The 24,841-nt window shown below is 42.3% G+C and overlaps 1 protein-coding gene across 5 annotated transcripts in view; it reads left to right on the plus strand.

Moving 5' to 3' along the window:
* The window catches only part of PDE7B (phosphodiesterase 7B), a 297,021-nt gene that overhangs the window by 254,350 nt on the left and 17,830 nt on the right, over window positions 1–24,841 (plus strand). For all 5 annotated transcript variants that reach the window (XR_013168873.1, XR_013168872.1, XR_013168874.1 and 2 more), the window contains 6 exons: window positions 2,440–2,591; window positions 4,477–4,540; window positions 6,687–6,782; window positions 9,333–9,433; window positions 10,741–10,872; window positions 24,217–24,308. Coding sequence is in view for 2 of the 5 variants with exons in the window: in XM_077144099.1 (XP_077000214.1) it covers window positions 2,440–2,591; window positions 4,477–4,540; window positions 6,687–6,782; window positions 9,333–9,433; window positions 10,741–10,872; window positions 24,217–24,308 (637 nt within the window). In the remaining 3 variants the exon portion in view is untranslated. The remainder of the gene's footprint in view (window positions 1–2,439; window positions 2,592–4,476; window positions 4,541–6,686; window positions 6,783–9,332; window positions 9,434–10,740; window positions 10,873–24,216; window positions 24,309–24,841) is intronic.

The following is a 24,841-nucleotide window of genomic DNA, read 5'->3' on the forward strand; positions in this document are numbered from 1 at the left end:
CTTTCCATTACACTTATCACCTTCTAATACATTTTCTAGCTTGCCTACTTTTTATGGCCATTGCTGTTTGTCCCTCTCTCTCTGCTAAAATGTAAGCTCCATGAAGGCTGGGATCTTTGTTTTGCTGAAGTATTCCAAGCATCTAGAACAGTGCCTGCCTGCCCCATGATAGACTATTTCTTTTTATTTGGGTAAATGAATGGACCACTTTATTCTTCTTTACTATGATTCAATAAACTGATGGCCATGAATGAGAACCCAACAGTGGAATGGAGTCAACATATACGATTTTTAATACTGATGTGTGCCTGACACCAAATTTCAGTTGTGTAAGTGCCATTTACCTCTGTATGCACTTGTTTTAACTCTTGCCACACATAAGATCTAGATACATTTTAAAATAAAAATGATTCCATAGAACAGTACACTTCACTTTCCCTGAATTATTCCTTTGTTATGAATAATGCAACCTCAGTAATGAACCCGTCTTGTTAACTCACTGCCACTGCTGAGTACCACATTGCTAAGGGGGTCTCAGCCCTTTGTTTCCTTGACTTCTGACATCCCCTGGGATTCTGTGTTCCATAAAAGAAAAAGGAAGATAGTAGGAGACATGAAAGAACCGAAATCACTTTATCTATGAGCTCTACATTTTCCTGCTAGACTAGTAAATTAACTCCAGATTCAAAGTTGGCAACAAATGTCACTTATACAGCTTTGGAATGAGTCATAGAACTTCAGCTGAGATAGAATACAGCTTGACAAACACCCAAATAATATGCTTGGGGTATTTCTGGACAGTAGCCAAAGTGTCACCAGTCAAGTTTTAAAAGCTACATGTGACAGAAGTACTAAAACATCTCTACTGACAAGATCAGATGGTTATGGTTGGCTGTAAGGGAGAACACACTGTTAAAAAGTAAAAACCAAACTTGGAATAGGTCATTGGTAACAAACTTGGAATAGGTGATTGGTAACAGAGTTCAGCAGGAGTTAGAAACAGGGTAATTGGAGCTGATGGAATACAGACTGTGCAATAGGACTAGACACAAAAACTCAAAAATGGACAGCACAATAATACCTAATTGTAAAGTAATCATGTTAAAATACTGAACGAAGCTGCATCCAAGCGATAGGTTCTTGTTTTGTTTTGTTTTGTTTGTTTTGTTCTTATTATTATTACTGTTATTTTTTTTTCTATATATTAACATTCTATATTTTTTTCTGTTATACTGCTAGTTCTTCTAAACCGATGCAAATGTACTAAGAAACGATGATCATGCATCTATGTGATGATGTTAAGAATTACTGATTGCATATGTAGAATGGTATGATGTCTAAAAAAAAAAAAAAAAAAATGGTCAGCACAATACTGCCTAACTGTAATGTAATTATGTTGGAACGCTGAATGAAGTTGCATCTGATCTATAGGTTTTTTTTGTTTTTTTTTCTTTCTCTTATATATTTTTGTACTTTTTATTTTTATTTGTGTGTTCTCTGTGTTATCACTTTATTTCTTTTTCTGTTGTCGTGCTATTTCTTTCTCTAAATCGATGCATATGTACTGAGAAATGATGACCATACACCTATGTGATGATATTAAGAATTACTGATTGCATATGTAGAATGGATTGATTTCTAATGTTGTGTTAGTTAATTTTTTTTAATTAATAAAAAAAAAATTTAAAAAAAAAAAAAAAAGTAAAAACCTTCTCTGCTTCTTCTTAGAGGAATCTAGGTCACTTTTATGCCAAGAGTATCGATTTCTTTGCCACTGATTTTCCGGGAACATGGAGGAAACATTTTCTTCATGTCTAAGCTGGTATATCCTCAACTCTTATAATAAATAAGAAGGATCATCTCAGACTAGAGGGTTTAGGATGAGAATCTGGTCTACCCTTTTAAGGCTCCGTTCCAAAATAGCAGAAAGAAAGCATACTTGTTCATTTCAAATGCACACAGAAGCATAAGAGTTTTACTTACTAAGCATACTGGCCTCATCAACAAGAAAATGAAGTTTTAATTCATGTATTTCATGTCTTCCAAAATTATGTTCAGAGATTCCTTGATATTTTAATAAATATGCTATGTAAGAAATGCCATTTTTGTTTTAGAGGAATGTTGAATGTAGAGTTAAGAAGGCATTAAAGGGGCGGGCCGCGGTGGCTCAGCGGGCAAAGTGCTTGCCTGCTATGCCGGAGGACCTCGGTTCGATTCCCGGCCCCAGCCCATGTAACAAAAACGGAGAAACAATAAAACAAGAAAATGTTTAAAAAGATGTTTCCCTTTCTAAAAAAAAAAAAAAAAAAAAAAAAAAGAAGGCATTAAAGGCTTATTGAAATTTCTCTCCATTTTTAACGCATTATATTTTCACCTAGTGGAGAAAATGAACTTTTTTTTTTAAATATGTAAACCTCTGGATTTGATTATTTTCCACAGATACAACACACTCAGGGGAAATTGGCACCAAGAAAAAGGTGAAAAGACTGTTAAGCTTTCAAAGATACTTCCATGCATCGAGGCTGCTTCGTGGAATTATACCCCAAGCCCCTCTCCACTTGCTGGATGAAGATTACCTTGGGCAAGCAAGGGTGAGCTGGTTGCACCTTGTCTCCTCACACCAAGCCAGTGGCCAAGAGCCTGAGCCATACCCTCAAGCTCCTGGGTTCGAATCCTGGTTTTGACACATGGGGACTCTCAAACTTGGACTAATTACTCCAGGGGTCTGGATTTTTCCTTAAATGTAAAATGCAGCTAATAGAAATGTCCATTTATAGGGTTGTTGCAAGGATTAAATGAGGTAAAGCATGTTTACATGCTTAACAGGCTCATGGCTAGCACATGCTAGCTGTTTTCACTTTTTTGTGTGCAAAACATATTTGCAGAGTACCAACTAAAGTACAATTTTGGACGGGTAGATCAACAAAAAGAATACGACTAAATGTACTTTTATCCGTTGAATGATTTCATTGGACTTGAGATTCTCAAATTAGCTCAGTAATTGCCATCTCAATTTCACTGTAGACTATTAACACAGTGCATTGTCCTTTTTATAAGCTCCAGATAACTTTTTACTGTTTCACAATTATTTCTGCAATCAATCTGGCTGAAGCTGGAAATTAATATGTGACTATCTAAAATAAGTTCTCATATTGTATGTAACCCAAACTGCCAAAGGAATTTAAATTTCAGAAGCAAGCTGTCTCAGTTTAAACAGAAGTCAAAGTTAGCATCTTATAGCGTACATGCCAAATAATATCATACTATCTATAGTCTACCAAGAAATGTGATATCTTCTATTAAATAAGCTGTTAAGAAGTGAGCAGCAGGTAATGTCAGAAGCACTCATTCCCAAAGTTAGGTCTGCAAAAGAAAATATGTATATCACTCCTTCTAACCATCCCAAAGTCTGAGAAAGGGTGAATGTTCATTTGTTCAGTGAGAGGCTAATTCAAACTCCCTCTTCCTCTGGAGGGCCAATGAAAGAGCTTCTCCGTGGTGCCTCTCCTGTAAACGGGCCCAGCTCTCCAGAAAAACCATGATGAGATGGAGAAAGACCAGCCGAGAAGTCAAGGTGTCAGGAGCCATGTGCGGGCACCGCCTGGCATGGGTAAACGCTCACTCAGCACAGACCTCATGGGCCACCCAGCACCCCTTCATTTTCCTAATGTCATTGTGAATGTCTTTGGGGGCCAGGCCAAGGACACTGGGTTTTATCCTAGAGCTCAGGGAAACCACTTGGGGGCAGGAAGAGGAACCTCAACTGGTCCTTGCCCAAGTCAGCAGCTGTGGGAAGAGAAGAAGGTACAATGGCAGGAGCTAGTTTGAGGATGGAATCGACAACTGAGAGCTAGCACCCTCTAAGTAGGGGCTATTTTTTTAAAGGAAAATAGGATAATAAGCCTGCATTGGATGGGCAGTCTGAAAATGATCCAATATTTTCAAATGCCCAACTTTGGGTTCCTCATCTGTTAGAGTGGTTAATTACAAGTTCAGTCCACAATGAGCCAAGTAATGTGCTCAGTAGTCATTACAGAAGTCATTACAGAAGTCATGACTTCCTTTCTTTTGAATTTGGAGAAAACCATCTCCCTTAGGCGAAGGGCCGTCTGTGCTGTGAACGTCACTGAACCTCCCCGATGTCCCGCACTGCTCTAAGTACTTTCCCTGTATTACCCTGTTGAATCAACCCCCTGAGGCCAGTCATACGATCAGCCCCATCTTTCAAATAGACAGACAGAGGTGCAGAGAAGTGCAGACACTCCGCCAGCCAGTGAGCGCTGGGACAGGTAGTGCACCTGGCATCCGGGCTCCGAAGCTTTCGCCCTGGAACCTGGCGGCCCTCAGTGAGTGGAGACCGGTTGTTCGCAGATATGAGTGTGCTACTATTTTCAACTTTTCAATTGTCTAATTCACTGTGTCTCTAAGTAAATGTTTGCATCTCTGACATGACTCATTTCCTGTTTGACTTTCCAGCATATGCTCTCCAAAGTGGGAATGTGGGATTTTGACATTTTCTTGTTTGATCGCTTGACAAATGGTAAGTCACCCCAAAGAGTGCTCACCAAAATACTCCAGAAAGTGGGATTCATCTCATGAAAAACAAAGCTTATTTTTAAACCCTCTGTTAGTCCCTCTTCCTTCTTTCTCTGTTCTCATAAACCTAAAGTTACTCATGAAGGACCACAGCAAGGGAAAGTTAATTCAGATGACGGATAAACCTTCTGCCTTAGAATCTTAAAGCAGTTTTCATCTGACCTCGATGATCCCAAAGGCATTTGGAACCACAGTTGAGATTCTTTCCTTGCAGACGACTTTAGCTATGGCCAAAAGTAGGAAGTTCGTCTGTTAGTCGATAAAAACTAGAAATACAAAAGCGCATCTTTATCAGTCCTGCCTTGTACAGGGCAGGGTATGCAATTTCATTGAGTGTCTGTGTCTGCCCCTTTGCCAGCGTTGTTCTGGTATGTTTGGCATCACCAAAAGAAAGCAGTCAATGAGGAGGGGTATAAGAGTCTAGGCCCCAGCTGATGGGAAAAGGAGACTGCCACATGGTTTCACTTTTTAAAATGTTATGTCTATACATGCCTTCCTTAAGAAAATAATAAATTCTTTTTTATATTTTTATCTGCCTATTAAATGCTGATATGTTTAGTCAACCAAAGGAAAATGTCACATTAAATGTTGACTTCTATCTACCAGATTTGTGCTTTAAGTTATTGAGGATGGTTTTATCACCATTCTATCATTTGACAAGCAACACACATTCAGGAGGAGACACGTCCTAAGACCAGGAACCTGAGCTTGACATAGTAAAAGGCTACTGAGGCCACATAGGGAATCACCCTCTAATTTTGCATTTCACTTTGCTCAAATCAACTGAGAAATGGGTACCTGTAAAGAGAAGTAACTGTGAATGAAATAACTTAAGTGATATTTTGTTAAAAGAATATAATCATGTCTCATACAAATATAAGATGAGCACATATCAAATATTTTATTTAACCCGATTAATTAGATATCCAATAAGATGCTACAAACAGTTCAAAGAGAATTCAGAGGACCGCACAGATATAAGCAGATATAAGAAATAACTGGGGTGGGCCACGGTGGCTCAGCAGGCAAGAACACTTGCCTGCCATGCCAGAGGACCCGAGTTCGATTCCTGGTGCCTGCCCATGTATTAAAAAAGAAAGAAAAAGAAATAACTGTGGCTGGAGGCCCAGATTCGATTCCCAGTGCCTGCCCATGCAAAAAATAGCAGCAAAAATTGGGGGTTAGGAGATGCAATCAATTGTATTTCCATTTAACTAGATTTGTTTGCAATGTTATCTGCTATCTACGACTTAGAGACCTATGAAAGAGCTTAGGGAGCTATGAAACAGCTCAAACACAATGAAAGTCACCAAAATTAGGAACAGCAGGTAGCCTGGAGGACTGTACTCACACAGCACCTAGTTTTCCATTGAAGACCCCCAGCCATCTTTATAGTCCATTTCAAACTCTTTCATAAATTCTATAATCCTTTTAAAATTCAAAATTATTATTCTTAAGAAAAATTTTTTCCAGGCTCACACGATATTATAGTTTTTTTTTTTTTCCATGAACAGACACCGGCAATTGAACCTGGGTCTCCAGCATGGCAGGCGAGAACTCTGCCTACTGAACCACCATGGCCCACCCTATAATTTTAATTTTGCATCTCTGCTGGCTTGAGATATAAAAATATCTTGTGGTCAAATCTCAGTTTGGGTGATTTTCCATAGGAAGAACAGGCTATGTCTATTAAGTAATGTGTTACTTAAATACCCCTGTAAATGGAAGAAACACTGAAAGTGACTTAAGGCACATTTCAATTGAGTACAAAGGTATATGTATTTTTTGAAAATACACACACACACACACACATGTCCCTGACATTGTGGAACGCAGACGCCTAACTCTGAACGTTTTCATTGCTTTTGATGTAGGGTGAATATCTGAAATCATTTTACTTGTAAAATAAGAGAAAACCTAGTAGCTCCATATCATAGTAATATCATCTACACTTGAATAATTTCAAATCGAAAAAGGGAAAAATGGTTCTATCAGACAGGTTTCGCTAAAAAACTTTAGATCTGATTGTCAATCTTTTACATTTTAATGGAGATGAACATGAGTTAACACCGGTGACGGTTTTCCTGTAGGAAACAGCCTGGTGACGCTGCTGTGCCACCTCTTCAACACCCATGGGCTCATTCACCATTTCAAGCTAGACATGGTGACTTTACACAGGTTTTTAGGTAAGTCCTTTCTTCCATATTCCTTCTCCCATCCCATGCGGAATGGCAGTCCACAACCCTCTTGAATGTAGAGGGACTTGGAACCATAGCTTGCTGGTTGAAGACCCTCAATTAATCTTAAGCTCTCTCATCTTAATTTTAAATCTGGTTTACCCATTTGTTTACTTAAGTTTATAATAGCCAAAGGCTAGATGCAAAAGGAAACCATGAATATCAGAAAGCTGTCAATGATGATCTTGATCTTCTTGCATATTAACAAAATTCCAGCAGGATATGCCTCAAATTCTTCTAATAGGAACATGAGCTATGACAATCTTCTCTAGGCTTTTTTTAAAATAGTAATTATAACTGCCACTTATGTACTATCCAGGCTATGCAGAGTATTTTTCTGTCTTATTTTTAACCTTTCAACAACCCTACAAGTTTGGTATAATTGCCACTTGGCACAAAATTAAGGATAGGTGCGGAGAGGTTGTGTAACTTTCTCAAGGTCACAAAGCCAGTAAGCAGCAGAGCCTCAACTCAAGCCTGGGTCTGTTTGACTTAAAAGCGCTTCATCTTTCCAACACCCTCCCTACCTTTAGATCATCTCTAGCTCAAAGCAGCCCCAGCTCTTATTTGACTTTACATACATTCTTATTCATATGGCAATGAGTTATCCAAAACACGCTTTCAATCACCAAATGGCTTCCCTTTGCCATTTAACTTCCCTCTGGCTTCTTTAACTTGCCACATGGCTCTGCTTTGAGTTTGAACACTTAGTGCCATCAAGAGAATATAATAGTGACGGTTATGGTTCCCACATAGAAGCTGGAAACTACCTCAAGGATGCACATGTATTAATGCATTCAATCCTTGCAGCAATCCTCTGAGTTTAGAGTTATTATTATACCAATTTTTTAGAGAAAGAAGCAGAGGAAATTTGTGCTTAGATTAACTTGCCCAATATAGATAATAAGCAATAGGGCTTAAATGTAATTGGAAAATAATCTTGCTTAATATAAGGTCTATGAGGCACAACAGAAATATTTAGAATCAGTGTGGCTTATTTCCAGAAGCATAAATAACCTGAAGCTGATTCTGTTTCCATTGGCAAAGTGATGGCCATTGTCTTAGTTTGCCAGAGCTGCTGTCACAAATGCCACACAATGAGTGAGCTGAAGCAACAGGACTGTATTGGTTCATGGTTTTGTGGCTAGAAGAAATCCAAACTCAAGATATCACCAAGGCTATGTGGTGTCTGTGCCATTATGGTGCTGGCTTGCACCAGTCCTTGGGTTGTATTTCCTCTCCCTGATGCCCTCTCCTTTCCTAGTTTCTGTGACTTCTGGGTTCTTCTCTTTATAAGGGCCACTCTGCTTCAGTTGGCCACACCTTACTGAAAACTAACGTCTTCCAGAGGTGCTATTTACAATGGGTTCTCACCCACAGGCACACAGATTAAGATCCAGAACGTATTTTAACTTCCACAGCCCACCCTCTGGACCCCAACAGGACATGTTCTTTCCACCTGCAGAATACACTGATTCCATCACAAAGCCTTGAGTCATTTAAGTAACAACTCTAAATCCAAAGTCTCCTCAAAATCAGTCATGGGTGATTGGACTATGGGATCAGTACCCATATGCATGGGTACCCTGCATATAATTCAGGGTACTGCAGCCACGAATGGGCTAAAGACAGAGAAGACAGGTCCTTTGGACACATGTGTGTCCTCAGGGAACATATAAGGAATGTCAACATTTGACAAGCAGAATTAACGCCAGAATCCAGCACCAAATGCGTTGCATCGCCTGCGAGAACAATGCCGCAATGCCTGTGCGGACAGGCCAGATACACGCTGAGTACCCTGCATCCCGGGCACTGCCCTGGCTGGTGGCTGAACAAGGCGAGTGCTTTCTGTAGACAGTTAACCAAAATGCCTTCCCTAGGTCTTCACTTCATTCCAGGAGTACACTGGGCCTCGCTGTATATTGGAGGGGTATAATAACCTGAATAAAATCGAAATAGATCCAAGGTGACCTCAATTGGATCAATACATAATTTTGAATTGCTGCCTAAAGAAGCCCCATATTTGTTCTAATCAGTGTTTGTTAATCAAATCATAAACTGCTCTCTGGCGATCAGTCCCGGATGTCACCAGGCATCTCTGAAAGGAGATCTCATTTATACACAGTATTTATAATGTCAGCAGACTTAAATAATTAAACTATAGTGTGAAATAAAGTGGCACTTTTTTATGTATTCATTTTCCCTTTGAATGAGAGCCTTCATGAAGGCCCAAATCGGGTGATTTATGAAGCAGGTAGGGAATCCCAAGGGCCCTGCAAATTCTTTTAGTCTTTTTATGCTCCCCCCTCTCCTTCCCCTCAACTGAAAACAGCCCAGTAGCCTGCCAGGCTGGCAAACCACGGTCATTTTTAAAGGAGCCCCAGACAGTACATTTTGGAGGCACTGATATTTTTTGAGTGAAAAGTACCTCAAAAAGCCTTAGCTAGTGAGCTCTTCATTTTCTGGTTTTAGCTGACTGAGCTCTCTGTTTACCTGCAGTCATGGTCCAGGAGGATTACCACAGCCAGAACCCGTACCACAACGCTGTCCACGCGGCCGACGTCACCCAGGCCATGCACTGCTATCTGAAGGAGCCCAAGGTAAGGCAAGACCCAGCTGCCCCCCAGCCTTCTGGAGAGGCCAGGCAGGTCACCCACCCGGCGCCCAGCCCACCCTGCGTATCAGAGTAGCCATGGTGTGTGCCATCCACCATATGAATTCAGGTTGTCTACATTCCAGTTCTAGGGTCAGCTCTGAAATCTCATACTTCTTGCAGACGATGATGTAAATTTTCTGAGAAGATATTTTTTCGGATTGTGTATATCACCTCATAGTTTTCCATCACCAAACGGACTCAGAAAGCCTCAAGACTCAAGCTCCGTTTACCACTGGGCCAACTGAGTACTTCGATTCAGGGCTCAGGAAATCTCATGAAGGTCAAAGACCTCCTAACAAGCAGGCTCTCATGCGAGAAACCATTCCCAAGCTAAGAAGGACAGAATAATAATGCTCCTTACTCATAATCTAGGCAGTTCTTAGCTGTACAAAACTTGGTTGGTATAACATACAGGATATGTTATGGTTTTATGAAAGGTTTCTTGAAATATGTTTTCCCAGCCCAAGACTCTGTGTAATTCCGTTGGTTCTATCCTCAGTTACTACTGCACAGGTACCAGACAGGCAGTCTCAGGACAAAGCTGGGTAGATGACTCACCCCTTTAAAATATCCCAATGAAATTAAAAGTCTTGTGTTTTCATTTGTGAGTAGTCTGAAAATGATAATATATTGCAGTCATATTTTAAAAGTTAGTACTGGATTCCCATTTTCCTGCTTATTTTCCTAGCTAACCAAAACAGTACAGATTCATGTGCATCCCCCACTGTTTAATACACATTGAGTAAGTGGTCAAATTTTATAATTCAGTCAACTTTTGATTTTCTATTCAAAGCAGTGGCAGATAGGTTAGATCAGAAAAATACACAAATGGCTAAAAAGACACATAGATGTCCATCACTTTGGCGCCCCTCTTTTTCTTCATTTACAACTTACCCTAGAAACAGGGCTGACTTCAGGCTCTGCCTAGTCCCTGTTCGCCATATAGCAGGGTTGGCAACCAGCAATGATGACGTTACAACAACCAAACAAAACAGAATGGCAGGAGGATATGAAGGATACTTGAACAATCCAAACGATTTGAATTTACATCATTACTTTTCACACAGTCCTTATTTTTCCCTGTAATTCCAACTGAATAGCACCACACGAAACGCTTCACAGGGTACAAGTCTCACCGACAAGCCTGAATGACGCCATGAGGATCCGTTTGACTTGATTTAGCCCAAACGAATGAGCGCCAACCCCTGTGTGGAAACGCGCCCATCAGTCTCCCATTTTGCTTTGCCACAGCTCGCTGGTTTCCTCACGCCTCTGGACATCATGCTGGGGCTGCTGGCTGCGGCAGCACACGACGTCGACCACCCAGGGGTGAACCAGCCATTTTTGATCAAAACCAACCACCACCTTGCCAACCTGTATCAGGTAAGGGAGTCCAGCGTGGAGCCAGACAGGGCGTGGTCCATACCTTGGGCCAGAGTCTGAGCCTGGATCTTACCCTTGGAGACCGTTTTCACCTGGCTTCAGTCTCAAAGATCCAAAGAGTAAAGATGTGCAGTAGGTCTGGGTGCCCCCCAAGAAGGATCAAATTGGTTTACAGGGAACGTCTAAGAATTCGATTTGCTTCGAAGCGGGTTTGAAATTGTCCCAAGCTAAACAGGATCCCTGAGCATACCCCCTCCTGGACTGAGAACACCCCAGTTTCCATGGAGACTACCATGTGTATAATGACCAGTAAAAGCCAGTCCTTGAAGAGCGTCTATAGATGAGATTTCCCAGCTGCAGTCCTAAACCAGACATGTGGCTGGGGCCATTTCTGAACTTTATTGGACTCTCAATCAGAGGTTTGTTATAAAAGGAAATAAGCATATGTTGTTATTATAAAATAGTTGAATAGCATGAGTAGATCAGCTTGAAGGACTCTTATCTACAATGTAGCTTCAGCTATTAAACCCTATATTATGTAAATGAATCACTCCCAAAATTTTCAACATGGTTCTTTGGAGACCTTCAGTTGTCATTAATAAAATTATTTCATACAAGGGAGTCATTGACCTCAATTTTAGTAGATCTTTACAAGAAATTCAGTGCTGAAAGATGTCCTGCAGAACCCCATAAAGCAGCTGCATTATGCAATGTTTTGCAGTTTGAGGATGCACTTATTTCAAAGTACAAATGGAATATCAAGGAAAGCCTTTCTCCATCCAGTCAATTAGCTTTTCACACACGTAGGAACTGGCACTCCAAGAGGGGTGAGCCTCAGCCCTGCGTCCCCTGGGGCAGTCAGCCAGCAGCAGAGCTGGGACAGATAAAGTTACCTAGAGGGGGCAGGATGTCAGAACTAAGGAAGCCTTTTGGTGATGAGCTAAAACTTAAATGGAGAAAAATTAAAACTAAAATTAAATTTTCTAAACCATCTCTTAAGGTAAATTCATTGAGAAAAAACTGAAATGCCACATTATGTTCAGGCTTTTTGAACAACTTTTACTTTTAATATGTAAAGTCCCAATTTGGCTGATAAAAGTTTTGGCTTCTATGCTAGCTGGCTCTAGGACACTGAAAGTCTTAATGATGCTATGGGATACTGGTTTGCATTCAATGCTGTCCCTTAAACTTAAAGACATGGATCTCTAGCCTCCAAGAGATCCTAAACCAGCTGACCAGCGGACCTATAACGATAGCATCTTGAATGTGGTTTTTGAGCCTGGATCCCAAATTCTCCTTAGTCATTATCTAAAGGCTCCCTTCTCTTTCCTACTAGGGACTAAGCCAGTTGGTCCAGTTGGCTAAGCTCACCGCTAGACGAGCAGTGGCTATCGTTATAGATCCGCATTTCAGTTTTGCCCCCCAAAATTTATGATGCCTTTGTATTTGGTTCTAGAACTTCATTTAGTGTCTAGGTGAAGAAACTCTAAGTAAAGATAAAGAAAATTCCTTACAAAATTCTGTTCAACAAATTGCATAACTAACATTTATTCAGCACTTGCTATGTTTCAAGCACTGTACCGAATGCTTTAGATGAATTATCTCATTTAATCTTCACAATAGTGCAGAAAGGCAGGTACTATTCTCTTCCTGTTCTCCAGAGGGAGGAAAACTCATATTTGGGAAATTCAACCGTTTGCCCTGAAATTAATCAGCAGTTTGTGGCAGAGCTGGGATTAGAACTCAAGTTGCTTATCTCCAGAGTATGTACAAACAGCCTCTAAGACCACTGTTGATCACCTGCTATGTGCATGGAGCCAAGAATCTTCCTCGAGGTTCTCCTGGTGAGGGAGGTGACATGATTACAACATAGGGCAACTTTTTACAAATGGGAGGGACTTTGATGAGTCCTCTGAAGTATTCAGGTACAAACAAAGTGTAATGGGAGACAAGGGGCAAAGAGTACTTGATTCCACAGGTGGTTTCTAAAGAAAAGAAGCTTCTGGAATAGGGTTGCTGTAAAGTGGAGCTGAAGTATGCATAGCATGTTGAGTGACAGAGAGGTCAGGAAAGCATTAGAGGCAGCATGAACTGGTGGTACTCTGGTGATTAGAATTCAGAATAACTGGAAATGGAGTATCCACCTGGCCTGGAGCTGAGCAGCGTCCTGACATCAAGGTCCCTGCTTGTGGATAATATCTAGGACATATGAAGTGTGTATTCTCTCCTCTATGGAAACCACAGATTAGTGGCACAAGACATGACCTGAACCACTCAAACTGCATTCAGTTATAGATGAGGTACTGGTATATCGCTTCAATTTCAAGAGAAAATTAACATGTTACATAATATGGAAGGGGAGCCAGGCCATTAGACAACACATGATGTTTTTAAATTGTTGGAACTGTAGCCTTTGAGACTACCAAGAACCTGTTGGTTGAGACATGAATGGGCTTTCGGGAAACTATATGCAAATTTTTGGAGGCTGTGCTATGGAGAAGATCCAAAATGTATTCTCATTAGATTTTAAAATGGCTTATAGATTCGGAAAATGTTAACAACCATGGCATTGTGTAAAGAACTCTTTGTATACACAAAAATTGCACACGTGCACACACACACAACCAACAAGAACACAGCAGAGAGGATGTGCCCAATACGCAGAATTGAGAGAACACTCTGTGCGTGACTTTGCTATAATCCAGACTTGACTATCAATGAGATAACATGGAAAGGGCTTCCTCTCCCTCATTTTCTTGGCTGGCCTCTTTGAGTTACAATAAATAATAAGGTGGTTGCACAACACCCAGGCTGTTCTTCTGCCCTGAGATAAAGAGGTCTGCAGTGAAGGTCGGGCCAGGGGCTCCCTCCCACCTAATCCTGTCTGGGCTTGTCTCACCACCTCAACAGCCACCAAGTTCAACCATGAATGCGTCGGTGGTACTTCCACCCAGCACTTCTCTCATTGCACTGGAACCAGTCCAGGTGACCTGGGTGGCCCGAGAGAGAAAGGAACCTGCAAGAGATAGAACAGAAAGTGCTTCTCATCTTCCCACACGCAAATTAAACAGCAGACTCAGCATTTAGGGAAAGTAAGCTTTAAATCAGAAAAAGCCTTGGTTGTTCAAATTATAAAAGGAATCATTTAGTTCAATTAAAAGTAAATTCCTTTGGATAAAGGCCAACTACATATTAACTGGTGATAGGGCAACCTCTATGAATAAAACAGTTATTAATAACAAATGGTCCTGGGAAACGTATTCTACCTATTACATTCTGTGATGCCTCACAGATGCTTTCAATCATTTCTCTTAGTCACGTATCACGAGCACTTTTCATCCTTAATAACTTTGAACCATAAGCATGAAGTACACAGAGCCAGAAGAAACGGCTCTTTCACTGGTCCCATGACCTCTGCTCAAGCAGAAAAATCTGCAATGATTATCTAGAACCTCATAATATCTTCAGTAGGAAAAGCGTTTGGGGTAGGTTGTATTAAAATTACAAAGGGGGAGGAACTCCAATGTGAAGTTCTGTTCCATAAAGTTTCTGCTGCTCATGGCTCAGTGGTAGGCACGTGGCACCTCGCCGGGGTCTCCGCAGGGACTCCAGTGGGATGTCCACACCTCTTGCTCCGAGCTCGGTCTCTGGGCATGTGCCAACGAGACCAGACAAGGTCAAAATCTTCAGGCACGAATTACACATTACAGGCCAGCTTCTTTAAAGACCAAGGTCTTGTTCAGGGACTCAGGAGCTCTTGGTCCACTGAGACTTTCTGCTCTGGGCTGCAGTAATGTTAACAAGGAGATTAGACATGCGGCTTGTTAGGGAAGAACCCAACAGACTTCATTATCTCATAGAGTCTTACCTCTCTGTTTCATGAGCAATTAGAAATACAAACCCAGAATGTGCTCTTGTCGTTGTTTTTCTTCCTGTTTCCTCTGTATTTAAAAGGTGCAATTACACTGATTCCTGCCATACAGCGGACTCAGTTATCAACCTCACTCTGAGTACTTTAATCAAAGAAAGTGTCCAACAAATACTTTAAAGCTGCCTTGTGTGACAGCAGCTCTGCTCTGCCAGATTCCCTTTGACAAATAGACTCCTGATTTAATCTCAACACCTGTGCTGATGGTTGATGAAGTGCCAGATGTGTTGTGATTTGGGAACAAAGGGGTTGTTCTGTTCTTAGGATGGAGAATACTTGATAATTCAGACAAAAAAAAAGAGAGAGAGAGAGAGAGATAGAGATTTTACCTTAGGGGTTTTAAAGGGTGTTTCTTTCCCCCAAATTACAATTTTAATAGGTTTTGTTGCCATAAAGGTAGAACGTTCACTCTTTCAACTTTTAAGATGAAGATGATTCTTTAAGGTACAAGTATGAAGCTTTTGAGCCACTGGGCCACGTTGCCACAGGAGAGTGTGAAGCTGCGGAGCTCACTCTCCTTATTAAAGGTAGACAGATGTGGTACCTAAGACAGTTTTCCAAAAGCAGTACAGGGATTTCAACTGATACTAATGTGACATCACGTCACCCTCTTTTCCCTTCACCGCAACCTTTTCTGGCAATTTTCTTCATGCTTCAATATCTTTTTGGCTCTGTGAAAACCTGATGGGTCTTTCGCCCTCCCTCGGTCTTGCCTGGCTCCAATCCCACCTCTGCTGTGCAACGAGAATGAGTTTTCTGGAACTGAAGTCTATGCACATGAATCCCTGCTTAGAGCCCCCTTGCTCTCAGGATGAAGTCCAAACGTCTGCACATGAGGGCCACGCTTCCCACCTCGCCCCTCACCAGCGCTCTCCTACCCCTCAACGCATCGGACGACCTGAGCTCCTTTGGGTTTCCCACACGTGCCACTCAATCCTTCATTCATTCAGCAAATATTTATTGAGTGCTCAAAAGTGCCAGGTGCTGGGAATACAGAGATGAGCAAAAAAAAGTGTAAACCTGCTTTCTACCAGGGGTAACAGAAAATAAGTACACCATGTAATATGTTAGAAAGCAGTCATCGCCAAAGGTAGAACATATACCAGGGAAGGAAGCTATGGATTGTACTTCTTACTTAAACATCTTCACACACAGGCTCTCCCTTCCTCCTAGAACAATGTTTCCCTGCGCTCCCTGACTCTTCTCTGACACGCTCCTTCATTTGATCTCAACTTGGATAGGGCTTCTTGAAAGCATTCTTTTTCTCCAAACATCCACCCTGTATGACCCTCCCCTGCGGTTTCCCACCCTCTAGGCTTCCCCCTTTGCAGTGCTTAACACCCTAAGTTGCCTCTGCCTGCTATGTGGCAAGCTCTGCACTGACCATCAGCTTCTGGCACCTAGCTCATTCGTTCTGGATCGCAGCTTTCAGCACGGCTCTGGTGTCCAGCGAGCACCTGTTGGATGGACGGTGTGCTGGTTTGAAATGATGTATAGACCCTAGAAAAGTCATGTTTTAATCCTAATCCTATTTTGTAAAGGCAGCCATTTTCTTCTCATTCCTATTCAGTATTGAATGTTTGAAACTGTAATTAGATCATCTCCCTGGAGACATGATTTAATCAAGAGTGGTTGTTAAACTGGATTAGCTGGAGGCCTGTCTCCACCCATTTCGGTGGGTCTTGATGAGTTTCTGGAGTCCTAGAAAAGAGGAAACATTTTGGAGAAAGGAGATTCAGAGAGAGCAGAGCAAGATAGCCATGAGAAGCAGAGTCCACCAGCCAGTGATCTTTGGAGATGAAGAAAGAACATGCCTTCCGGGGAGCTTCATGAAACGGGAAGCCAGGAAAAGAAGCTAGCAGGTGACGCCATGCTTACCGTGTGCCTTTCCAGCAGAGAAAGAAACCCTGAACTTCATCAGCCTTCTTGAACCAACATATCTTTCCCTGGATGCCTTAGATTGGACATTTCTGTAGACTTGTTTTAATTGGAACATTTTCTCGGCCTTAGAACTGTAAATTAGCAACTCATTAAATTCCGCTTTTTAAAAGCCATTCCATTTCTGGTATATTGCATTCCTGCAGCTAGCAAACTAGAACAGATGGGTAGGTGAATGGACGGATGGATGGACTGGGTCAGGCAGCAAGACAGAACCTGAGATCAGGAACATTGGCAGCAGCAGGGACAGGGGGGTCGTGGAGGCACAGGCCATATGAAATCTAACCCCACAGGGGCAGCAGCACCCAGGAGAGGGAGCCAGCACCCAGGAGAGGGGAACACCGAGTCAAGGCACAGTCCCACTGTCTCCTTAGTAGCCTCTCCTGCAGATAGTTATACGGTTACTACCCGCCTTAGGGAGTGTAACATGGAGAACAGGCAGCATTGCATGAAACGCTCTTTCTGGTGATCTTACTAGTATCTTCAGATCGACCAGTGCCCTCTGATACATGCTCTTTCTGGAGTCCTGTACCTGGTCCCGGTTATCTCTGAATAAGTAGTGGGAGGGACCCGGTTGCTTTGATAATTTTAAAATCTCTCTGGCTTTTGCCTAAGGATTTCATGACAAAAATTCCAATCTGGCTTCTAGCACATATTGACCAAAAGCTCAAACAGGACTCTTGTCTTTGAACTGTTGGTTTTTAAAACTTTTGCACTTTCTGAATTGTGGGGTTTGGAAAATTAACGACTCGGTATCCATCCAACCAAGTATTTACTTACCTGAGCGGCACTACACCACATCCTGGGGAAAGAGAGATGAAAGAGATGAGGTCCCTGCTTTGTGGCAGGCATGGATGACAGGCATTTGCAAACTAGGTGCGTGTTTCATATTTTTCTGCAACAATGTTTTGTTGCAGAAAAATATGAAAGGGCAACAGCAAATGATTTTCACACCTAAGAATATATTATATTAAAATAAACTTCTCTGGGAAAATGGCACATAAATATACACTCCAGGGGGAAAAGAATCCATTACAAATTTCTGACTTTAAGAAGAAAGTATTCATATGATTTTTCTTTAGTGGGTGATGGTAGTCTGAAGAGTGTTTCCTTTGGGAACATTTAATACATAAAAGAGTGATGTCATGATTTTATATCAAAATATTTGCAAATTCACAGGATACTACATCTTTTGTAACCATTTAAATTTATGATTTTTAAATAATTTTAGATAAGAATTCTGAATTTCACAGGCAAGAGCATAGTTCTTCAAAATTATTTTTACGAGTAAATGAGCAGTGATAGAATGCTCGCCTTCCATGCGGGAGACCCGGGTTTGATACCCAGACCATACACCCAGAAAAAAAAAAGAATAAATGAACAAAAATATGTGAAGGCCCCAAAAAATGTGAGTGAGAACAAGGTCAGTGAAGGAAGACTTGTTATGGGAGTTTACAGGTCCTAGGATAGAAGCTGCGGTAGGGGCAGGGCGGGGGGCGGGGGGATGTTGCCAGAAGAGGACCAGTCAGTTCTGCTTAGGGAACCAGGAAAGGCTGTCGTAGCAGATGGCAATGCTTTGTCACAGATGTATGTGTGTGTGTTTCCAGCTCTATGATGGTGACTTCCCCTCGCTCTTTTTTGTAGTTATAAAATTCCTTAATTATCATTTCTTAGACAGAAACCAAGTATTGTCATAAATCAAGGCATCAAAAATGCCTTTTCATTAGCTCTTTCAAGGTGACCTGGAAGACAAACTAACTTTAAATAAGCCTGATATATAAGTGGAAAGACAGCCTTTTATTTCTGTCCTTCATAAAGTAAGTCTGAAGGGTGGAAGTTCAGGGCAGACACAGTGGTCCACAAATTCAGAGAAATCCAGCATCCTTCCGGTTCTACAACTACCATCTCTAAGGTGTGACATTTGTCCTCGTTGTCCAAGATACCTGCTGGAGCTCCGGCCATTCTTGCTGCATTCCAGAGCATGAGAAGGAAGAATGGGGGACAAGCAGAAGCAACCTTTCCCAAATGAGTCAGTGACCTCTAAGCAACCTTCCTAGAAACCCCATATGACATTTCTGCTTACATTAATTAGTCAGTTTAGCCAAATAATCCTACTTAATTGCAAAGCAGGCTGGAAAATGGTGTCAGTATCCAGAACACCTTGCAATCATCTAAAAACTGAGGCTCTCTGTGTAAGGAGGAAAGGAAAACAGATTGGAGCAGGGCAAAAACAGGAGTTTCTGCCACACCTGATGATTAATCTTAAATCTGAGTCTATGAAAATTATTTATTCCACCTGTTACTTCCCTTTAGGCAACACTGTCCCTCTGATTCCTGAATTACTACAACGCGTGTGCAACTATTCTGTTTTCCCTTTGTCTTAGTTGTTGCCACTTTGGTTCCTTGCAGTCCCCACTGGGGTGCTCAACTCAGTGTGCCCAGTGCTGAACCCCTCTTTGGAATCCTCTCACAGTTAAGGGGTGCTCCAGGCCAGAAACACCAGAGTCACTCTTACAGGTCCAGAAACCACCTCCCTCTCCCTTCCTCCGCTCCTGCCTCTGTCATCCGTCATCTCTTGCCCAGATGACTGCTCAGCCTCCAAGCAGCTTTCCACCTCTGCTTCTATTCTTAACCTTACAAGGTCCATTTCCAGCATAGCAGCCAAAGTGGACTTTTTAAAATGGCAGTCATACAACGCCATTCCTCTCTGACCCTTCAGTGGCTCCTAATTTCAATTGGAATAAAAGGCAGAATCTTCAGTGTGTCCTGAAGCTGTATAGGATCTGGGTCTCTTTGCCTCTCTAACTTCATTTCTTATCCTCTCCCTGCCATATACTGACCTCCTGATCTGTCGCTCCAGGGGCTCCCCTGTCTGGTACCCTCTTCCCCAGCATGGCTTACTCCCTCTCACCTGCAAGGCTTTGTTCAAATCTGGCCTCTCAATGAAACTCCCCTGACAACCCCAGCAGCCCAGCTCAGACACACTCAAAGCCCCATTATTCGGCTTCACTTCCCCTCTTTCCATAGACTTACCCCCTTCTAGCATGCCCTCCAATTTCTGGAATTCTCACATGTATCATGTTCATTGTTTACTATTTCTACAGCCTCCAGCTCCCATCCTTGTTCACTGATGTGCCCCAACACGTGTTCCCCAGGACCCGGAGCATAGCAAGTGCACTAAATATGTGTTGAATGAGTCCACTCATTTGTTCAGTATTTGTTATTTAGCAAACTTTTTGGAAAGCACTTACTCTTGCAAGGAGTTGAATAGATAGAAAGGAATGAGGTAGGTTTCCTCAAATGTAGCTTATCATCTAGCAGGAAGAAAAGGAAATACATAAATAACTCTAAAGCATATCAGCACTTGAGAAATGCAAACAGAAAGATCCAAGAGAGCCTGGAGGGCAGTTTGCTTCTGTCTGGAATGGTTGCAGAGGGCTCAGTGGAGGCAGTATTTGAAGTGAACTTTGAAAGGCACTCAGAGAAAGAGGCATTTGAGGATGGGAAAAGGCACTCCTGGAAGGCATGGAATGGGAGAAAGGGAAGACATTGTCATATATTAATAATTTGATAATTCTGTCAATAATAAATTATAGTCTTATTAGTATATTATCATTTATTTGGACTATAAGGGCTCTCATCAGGAAAGAAAAGTAGAGGTCTTCAGTTATCTCAAATATACACGCACAGAATGACAGTCACGACAAATTTCAGAGAGCACTGACTGCTGAGCTGAGGAGCTGGACTTCGTCAGTGTGAGTTGGAGCTGCCGTGGACTTTGGGCAGGGCATGGGGTGGGGACAGAACGTGTAGTGAGACCAAAGTTAGGGGAGCTCCTTAGAGCGGCAATTTATCTCTCTCAAATTCGTCTTTCTCCCCAGCACCCACCATAGCACCTGGCTTATTTGCAGACACCCAATAAAGATTTGTTTGTGTTTCAACCCACGATTAGAGAGATAATAGAAAATTCAGTCAAGTAAACAATTCAGATTCCTGTATGGAAGCAGCCTGATGGAAGATAGATGGAAGAAGAGGGAGTTTAGAAAGCTAAGTGTTGTTCTAATGAAAGGAAGAGACGATACAAACCACCCCAAGAGAAGAGGCACCAAGACTCAGAGGCGGATTGGACCTAAGGGCTGAGCGTGGGTGAAAGATGAGTTCTCTCCCAAGATGCTCCAAAGCCACTCAACTCATAACATTCAAACTATAGGATTTTTAGAAGAGAAACCAAATTTAGAGGTAAATGCCAAGGTTCAAATGTGGGTTTAGCCACTAATATCCAATTAAAACAATCACCAACAGATGACTTTCAGAAAATTAAGGGCCATCACAGGCATTCCCGTGCTCCCGCGCCTCAGGCTTCTGAAGGCGTGGATGTGGCCAGGGTGGGGGAGGCGGCATTTAGGTCTTGGGGGTGGCCATTCCCAGGCTGCAGGCCTTCCTCAGCCACTCGCTCACTGTGTGGCCTCTTAGAAACCTGCATGGTCCTCATCTGTGACTTAGTGGTCTAAATAGTGAAGTTACATGAGGATTCAGGGAGACCGTGGAGAGCATGTGCACAGAGAGGGGGCTTTGTCGACACCAGGAGCCCCCAAGCTGCCCTTTACTTCGTGTTCACTGGACCTCACTGGAATGTACCTACCTCCAAAGCGGTCCTGGCCAAAGAGTCCTTTCTCTTAAAAGTGCTTTTCCACGAAAATGGTGTTTGGGATTGTTGATGATTCTGTGCCAGCTTCCAAGCCCACTCAATTTCCAAATATGGTTTCACCAGCACATCTCCCAAGTATCATTTTATTCTGTCTCCAGGGCAATTATTAATGAAGATGTAAGTCAGGCCAGCACAAGTAGCACTGCTCATGACCATCCACCCGACACTTCTGCTCCACGTGGATGACCACGTGGTGTCATCCGTCATTGGGTCTAGTTACAATTGTCCAGACCTTCTAAAAACCCACATGAGGGCACCCGGGGCCACGTCTATTTGAATTAGTCTTGCAAGTGAGCCCATGTGTGACTGAATTAAATGTCATTGCAGGCTGGAACAGCTGCCACCTCACACTGACCGATCACACTCTGCTCTCATAACTCTTTACCATCAAAGCAAATTAGTCTGGCATGTGATTTCTAATGAACATTCTTTTTTGTCATATGTGGCTCATACCCAAAAAAAAGATAATAGAACAGTTGATGAAAGTAACGAAATCTCATCACTGGTTCAAAATTAGTCAAGTAAGGAATAAAGAACAGTTAATCCTGGACAGTGAGTGAGCTGGATGGCTGTGCATCAGCCAATACAGGGGGTGGATGGAAGACAACTCATGAAGCTCATCATACAAAGTCCTGGAGAGAAATCGTTGTCTAACTGAAGAACCAAGAAGAGTTGCACTTCTCCTGAGCTTGTGCACTCCTGGGTTTTGTCAATGCAGGGACAGGGTGGGAGGGGGGTGGTTCTCTCTTATTTGCTGAGAAAATTGAGCATCATGTAGCGGACTCAGATGGGGTGCAGGGGAACATAATTCAGGTATGGTTTTTATTGTCACCCCCAGCCCCATATTATTTTCCTTGCTTCCTTCCCCTCATTTTTAGTGAATGCCATCTTCTTATATAATTAGTGAGCTTGTAAGCCTTCTTGAAGAAAGACATGAAATGAATAAACAAGTAAAATAAAACAAAAAGATTTCTGGAGGGTTAGAGGGATTGCGTTCAGTGTGAAGTCAATAGTAAGATGGTAGTGTTTTCTGATTAAAACAAAAGACATGGATTGTAAAAATAGTCATTATTTAAAGTTAGTTCAGTGTTCCAATAATAAGAATATCTAGAACACCAGTAATATCAAAGAGGAGGTTGAGTATAGTTCCCACAAAGGAAGAAATATCAAGACAACTGAATGAAAAAGCAATTCTACGTTCAAATCCATAGACATCACAGGCAAATGCTGGCCACAAATACTGGTTTCCATAGCCATGGTTCTCAAACTTTAGTGTGCATGAGAAATGACCAGCACAGACTTACCAAACCAAGACTGTATGACTGGGCCTCAGGGGTCTGTCCGACTGGGGACAAGTCCCTAGTTCAGTGGACTCAACTGTAAGGGGTTCTTTGTCAGTGTTGAACAATAACGACAGTACGTGGATGAGGCCAGAGGTTTCAGTTGTCCTTCTGTCCAGCTTGATGGGATCATCTTGGATTATGCTATGGATATAGCCTACAGCATTCATTACTTCCTCTCTGTATCTGCTTAACCTTCTTTCTTCTACATGGAGTGTTGCAGGATGGAACCTTTAAAAACAGAGGGAGAAACTCTGCAAGTGAAATCATTACCTTCCCCCCTACATGGGACATGACACCGAGGGGTGAAGGACTCCCTGGCAACATGGGCTATGACTCCCAGGTATGAGCCCGGCCCTGGCACTGTGGGATCGATGATGCCATTCTGACCAAAACGGGGAAAAGAGGTATAACAAATAAGGGATCTGTGGCTGAGAGACTTCAAATAGAGTCAACTGAGGCTACTCCCACACAAGTTTCAGCTACACGTTGCTACTATCATAGTTCAACAAACCCTAACCAAGACCATTCCTGCCAACCCTAAAGAACACCCAGGCTTTCTATGAGATTCTTCCACGGTTTCATGCACTAAGATTACTTTCCAGAAACCTACAATCTCCAGATGGGTTCCTAGGCCAGATGAGGCCTGAAAGGCAGAGGGGCCAGCCTCTCCAGAACATCAACTAGTTCCATCCCCCCTATCTTATATTATCGACACCCCTTTCAACATGAAAGAGTTAGAATGAGCATAGCCCAAATACCCTTAAAAAGTGGGCAATGGTGGAGTTATACAGAAAAGGTAGAGTTAAACGAATGAGTATGATTGCTAAATCATTGTATTGACATTTCTTTTAGTCTCCAGTGTCTTGGAGCAGGTGGTAGTAAACACCTAAAATTGGAACTGTAACCCACACCAAACTCTGAAATCTGTTCTACAACGAACTGTTGCAGCGTGCTTTGAAATGTATTGCTTTTCTGTAGATAAGTTATTTTTCACACACAAAAAAGCCGATTGCAATGGTGAATGCACAGCTATATGATGATACTGTGAACCATTCATTGTACACTTTGGGTGATTCATGGTATGTGAATATATAATATGCATCAATAAAATTGTATTAAAATTAGAAAGGAAAAAAAACAGAGGCAGAGGCAAACGTGAACAGTGCTGGAAATAAACCCTTCAACTGCACAGTGGAGGGTCTGCAGAGGTCTTCCAGGGTACTGCCCCTGCCCCACTCTCATCATCCCCTGGGGAAGAGGCCTGGCAGGTCCTTTGTTCTGTCTCTTTTCTGACCCATCTCTGCTTCATCGGGTCCGACCTGGCAGTGACTGGAGGGAAAATGCTGACCTCCGTAGAGCTCCCTCCAGCGAGAAAGGTCAGTATCGGGTTGTTCCTCATTTACCGCTTTCACTTTCTTTCTTTCTAGAATATGTCTGTGCTGGAGAATCACCACTGGCGATCCACAATTGGCATGCTACGGGAGTCACGGCTTCTCGCCCACTTGCCAAAGGAAATGACGTAAGTACTGTGGAGATGAAACAGACCGAGGGCCCCTCATTAAGGATGAGCCACTTTCTCCAAGCCTTCTAAGGCCCTCAGAGTTAATGGCAGGGAGCCGGCGGCCGGCCGTGCTTCCTGCCTGCATCTCACTGACATCTCTCTGGGGGCGTCAGTTATACCAGCCCAGAAATCAGAATCCGTCCGGGAGCTTTGAAAAGGCCTTGGGTAGTCTACGGCCTGGAATCAGGAAAAGGGATCATAAAGAGCCCTCAGTTTTTACACTCTGCAGCATCAACACTCTGCTTTGCCAAAATCCTATCCTTTATGTTAACAAGATTGTCCTCTCGTGCGGATCCAAATAATAAATATTTGTCAGAAAGGAACACAGGAGCTCTCAGGCCAGATTTAAGACTAGGTGGATAAAAGTGCTTTGTAATTGCCAGTATAGCAGAACTCAAAATCAGACATTCTTTTCTAAAATACAGCTTTCATTATGTGATTGAATTGGTCCCAGCAATTTTTTCAGCACTGATCACTTACAGCTCGCTCAT

This window comes from Tamandua tetradactyla, chromosome 25, assembly GCF_023851605.1.
Source record: "Tamandua tetradactyla isolate mTamTet1 chromosome 25, mTamTet1.pri, whole genome shotgun sequence".
In the NCBI taxonomy this organism is placed as follows: Eukaryota; Metazoa; Chordata; class Mammalia; order Pilosa; family Myrmecophagidae; genus Tamandua; species Tamandua tetradactyla.